At 33.7% G+C, this 5,000-nt stretch overlaps 1 protein-coding gene across 2 annotated transcripts in view; it reads left to right on the top strand.

Moving 5' to 3' along the window:
* The window catches only part of LOC113819109 (E3 ubiquitin-protein ligase RNF14), a 17,633-nt gene that overhangs the window by 98 nt on the left and 12,535 nt on the right, over positions 1-5,000 (top strand). The window contains exons 1-7 of one of the 2 annotated variants that reach the window (XM_027371359.2): positions 1-34; positions 1,113-1,326; positions 2,106-2,239; positions 2,416-3,015; positions 3,338-3,519; positions 3,815-4,028; positions 4,189-5,000. The exon at positions 1-34 is cut by the window's left edge and continues 98 nt beyond it; the exon at positions 4,189-5,000 is cut by the window's right edge and continues 987 nt beyond it. In XM_027371359.2, the coding sequence (XP_027227160.1) occupies positions 1,125-1,326; positions 2,106-2,239; positions 2,416-3,015; positions 3,338-3,519; positions 3,815-4,028; positions 4,189-4,359 (1,503 nt within the window). In that variant the 5' untranslated portion in view covers positions 1-34; positions 1,113-1,124 and the 3' untranslated portion in view covers positions 4,360-5,000. The remainder of the gene's footprint in view (positions 35-1,112; positions 1,327-2,105; positions 2,240-2,415; positions 3,016-3,337; positions 3,520-3,814; positions 4,029-4,188) is intronic. The other variant, XM_027371351.2, reaches the window with a different exon arrangement.

The following is a 5,000-nucleotide window of genomic DNA, read 5'->3' as shown; positions in this document are numbered from 1 at the left end:
TTTCTACATTATTTATCAGCGTTGAAAGTTACAGGTAATATGGGTTTGAGTTTGTGACATATCTGAATATAGAGTAAAAACATCCTTGGCAATAATTCTGAATTCTTGACAGTGGTTTCGTTTTTTTTTTGTGTTTAGAAGCCGAATATTCCCGATCATTATGAGTCTAGAGGCGATTTGCTGAGTAAACATTCTATTTCGAGTGACTGTGGGTATAGCTTGTAGTATTTACATATATGTATTAAGGGTTCGCTCAGAATGTTTCACAAAATTTGTCACAATACTAACAGTTATTCTTTTTCGAATATATATTTATTCCATGCGTCATACCTTCTTTCCAGATAATTCATATGTCAAATTTGGAATAGTTCACTAAAATTGCCTCCATGTACAATGAAGTGAATGGAGCAAATGTACCTATCATCTTATTTAGTGTTTTCATGTGACTCGTAATTAAACCCATTGTGTCTTACTATTGGTATTGGATTGCACATGGTGTGGAAAGTACTAATCAAAAAAACATATCATAAAACATGTCATGAGGAAAATTAACCAATGATTTGTAATCAATAAACTGTCTTCCAGATGATAATACTAATCCCTGGTTACTTTCTAACTATTAATAAATATCATTGTAACACTCCTGAGGACTGAACTAAAATTAGACTTGTTTGTATTTGGTCTGATGGGATAAGTTACAAGTTGTGTTAATATTCATGTAAAGAAAGATTATATCCAGTACATATATTTGTTGGAAATATTGCATAACTGTCAGATTATAGTTTTTCTGCATTTTTCTGTTACATTGTAAACCATTTAAGGGGTCACTAATAAGGATATAATCAATTTGAGGAAATAGACTGAAATCATATTATAAGGGGAATATAGTATCCTTAAGGCTTGTCTAGTTTGTAAGTGAAAAAGAAGAATGAGAAGAAAATTGTTGCTTAGTGAAATGTATCTGTGCTTCTGTCAGATTTCATGATCAGCCTTGTTTTTTTATAGCAAAATCTGTGTATCCTATTTATTGGGTTTACATAAACAATCAGAGAATATTATAGTATAAAAAAGTATTATTACTAGTCTCTCATGGTTTAACCATTATCCTACAGGAACTCAAGAGTATGTCTCTTGATGGAGAAGAGCAAGATGATGAACTGCTGGCCTTAGCAAGCATATATGAGGACTCCTTTGTATCAGCATTGGATCATGATGCAGAAGAAGACTTGGCTGTGAAAGATGAGGTCTTAAAGGGAGGAGAACTTGCGATACACTTAGATTTACCTCCGGAGTTCTCAATTCTTTCTAAAAGAGTGGGGGAAAATGGTAAGTCATATTCTGAAAGTTGTTTAATGTTATATTACAACAGTTATTATACTTCTTAAAATATTATTTGTGTATTTAGGCATATAGTTAGTGTTATTCACAAAAAGTTTGTTTCACACTCATACAGTCAGTGATCTATGTATACTGGACTATATTGAATTGCTTTATCATGAATCTGCTTTAAGTATGCCCCCAAAATATTAAACCTCCATATAATCCTAAGTATCCATATGTATATTCATTCCATAATGCATTGGTTGTTCTGTATGGTCAAAAGAATCCATATATGCATTCATAATTCACTGAATTTGTTGTCATGATTTGTTTTTTGATACTTTTGAGTTGCATATATAAGCATGTCTCCTATTGACTGTAAAAAACTAAATACCATATATCCACTTCAGATGCCATGCATTGCTATAGATTATGTCAGTGGATTTCTTAAGCTTTCAGTAAGTTTGGGAGTATGTTTTTTTTTTTAGAAAATGGCTTCTCAAGTTTGTTTGATTTTTAAATGCTTTCACATGATGTATTGATTATTCTCAGCCAAGTTATCTCCAAGGTAGTTTTGATAGTAGTGTTTAAAAATGAAGTGAAACAACTGTTGTATATTTCTTCTGCATACTTTTCAGTATTTAATTTTGTAATCAAGGAGCATTGTTTTAGATGTCAAGGCAGATATGTGTGGGAAGGATGATAAAAGCTAGATTAATACTACACTTTTAGCTTTATGAAATAGTTTTAAAAGAAACCATTATAAGTTCTTGCACATTCCACAGATGAAGTGCTTGAACAGAGGCTTGTGGTGGAACATTTGCCTCCACTCTACCTTCACTTCACATATCCCTCCACATACCCCTCGGAGCATCCACCAAACTTCACACTCTCCTGCAAGTGGCTTAATCGTGCACAGGTAGAGTATATGCATTTTAGGTTTTGTTGATTTGCACTGCAACTGGTTTATGTAATTCACCAAAAAGCTTATACTGAAAGACCTTTTTGATAACTTGATTTGAACCTGAGACCTAAAATTATTTTAAACTGAATTTATTGTATTCAGAAATTATTTCATATTTGTTTTACTTCCAGTTAACTCAGCTCTGCACCCAGTTGGATGCTCAATGGGAAGAGAACAAAGGAAGTGTTATCATGTTCACCTGGGCCCAGTTCCTGAAAGACAGCAGTCTCGAAAGCCTTGGTTTTACAGATGAATTAAATTTAGATATTATTAAGCCTGTTCAGAGCATGAACATTGGTGACGGGGCATTACAACAGGAGGTTCAGGGGGAAACTGGTGCTAATGGTGATGAAGGCAAAATCTGTGATAATTCCCATAGTGATAATAGTGGCAAAACTGAAGGAGCTGCAGTTGTAAGTGAAGCAGGACATGGTAGCCTGAGCCTTGATTCTCGAACTATTCAGGACATTGCTCCAAACACAAATATGCTCAGATTGCTGCGTGACTATGATGAAGACATGAGAAGGAAAGTCTTCAGTAATAAGAATTTTGAATGTAAAGTTTGCTTTATGGATAAGCTAGGGAGTCATTGTTTAGAGTTCTGGCCTTGCCATCATGTATATTGTAAAGACTGTATGGCATCATATTTTGAGGTGCAGATCAATGAGGGAAACATCAAGTTCCTCAGATGTCCTGAGGATGACTGTGAATCAGAAGCCAACCCAAAACAGGTAATTTTTTCCATTTTTTTCATCATTTTTAAAGTTCTGATTTAGTTAGTTTTCATTTGATTTAATTCAATACATTTTTGGTGGGAATTCAGGGGAATATATTTTTATATTAACTTGGAAAGTAATAAGTATTTAAAATTTCCTCCTTTTTCACAGTACAGAATTTAATAGTCTCAATGTTTATGTTGTATGTGTCACTCTTGCTGGTTAGAGTTTGCAATGCAGTTAATAAATATATATGTGGATGAACTGAATTTATTGGATATGTGATTTATTATGATTAATATAGTCAAAGAATCTAAATGATCAAACAATTTTATAGGTTCAAGAGCTTGTCTCAGAAGATATGTACAAGAGATGGGATGAAATGTTGCTCAACACTACACTGTCTGCATTGGGTGATATCCAGCCTTGCCCAAGGATGCACTGCCAGTATCCTGTGACTATAGAAGAAGGCCAAGGGTCCTGTCCTTCATGCAAGTTTGTCTTCTGTGGTTTGTGCAGGTGAGGCAATTGCTATGATTTTAGGGGCATGTGTGCAGTTGTCTCTCCAGGAATACATTGCTATATTTAGGTAGGTCTTGTTCATATTGCAAGGGGAATAGAGAGATCAGATGTATTAATAAGCAGTAGATTTGTGGTTAGATTTCAAAATCTTCTAAAAGAAATTCTTGTAACTTGTATAGGTATTTGACTGAGGTAATGCAAATCCCACATTTTGTTTTAGTATTGTAATACTGAAAATCGTATTGTTACAAGAATGCATGTTCATATATAAAATATACATTTTTTGTCACAGATTTGGGTGGCATGGGATTGAGCCTTGTAAGCTGAAGAAGACTGAAGCAAGGCAAGCCTTAGATCTGTATGTAAGTGGAGATGCTGATGCCAAGCGTGAACTTGAAAGAAGATTTGGCAAGAAGTACATGGAATTGCTGATGAACGAGTACCTTTCCCTGAACTACTTGGAAGAGAATTCAAAGCAGTGCCCCAAATGCTGTGCCAAGATTGAGGTGAGTCTTTGTTGTTGTTATTTGAAAATTAAATTCAGTCTCCCATTTCTCCATTTTTTCTGTCATTGTAGGAATTGACTGTAGATACTGTTATTTCTGTTGTTGCTGAATGATATTGTTGCAGGGGTAAGTAATAAAGATCCAATTTTTCCTATGACAGAAAATCTCTGGTTGCAACAAGATGACTTGTCACCGTTGCAGAGTAGATTTCTGCTGGCTGTGTATGCTCTATTTAGACAAAGAACGTCCTTATGATCATTTCAACAAAGCGAATGGAGCTTGTTATGATAGGCTGTTTGAAGGTGTTGAGGATGAAGATGATGATTGGTAGTATGATTAAGGCCATTAAGAATCTAGAATACTGTGATTAAGATAAAAAAAAAAAGAATTATAAAAACTGTCTTTAACCCATTGGCACTGGTGCACATGCACTGTGCACAAGTAGTTTTCTTTTGTCAGTTTTGTATACACATAGATGTCTACAGAAGTGCTTAGTCACTAATATGTCAATTATTTGGCCTACTTGCCCTCATCTTTTTATTTCATTTCTTGATTAGTCAGGATTTTCAGGTTAGTACTATATGTATATATTTTTTTCTTCATTAAAATTCAAGGAATGGGTTAAACAGGTGAGATAAAATAGGCCTGTCATTGATTCCTTGATGACTATAGACTTCCAAAACTATGTATGTGTAAATAGAATTGATATAATAAAATCACTGTGTCATCAGATTAAGGCGCACAGTTCAGAGATAGCAACAAGTGTCTTATTCAAGATAGATATATAGTAGATAAATTATTTTTTTAACTTAATGATATGTAACACAGTAAGTCATAGAAAGTTAGCTACTTTTTATTTCTTCTTTTTCAGTCTTTCTTTCTGTTTTTTCTTTTTCTTTTTTTTTCTACTTTTTTTTTTTTTTACCTTGCTAATCATTCATTGAAAAATAATAGCAAGGAACAAAGTTGTTA

This window comes from Penaeus vannamei, chromosome 18 (assembly GCF_042767895.1).
Source record: "Penaeus vannamei isolate JL-2024 chromosome 18, ASM4276789v1, whole genome shotgun sequence".
In the NCBI taxonomy this organism is placed as follows: domain Eukaryota; kingdom Metazoa; phylum Arthropoda; class Malacostraca; order Decapoda; family Penaeidae; genus Penaeus; species Penaeus vannamei.
This window is presented reverse-complemented; position numbering and strand designations above follow the sequence as displayed.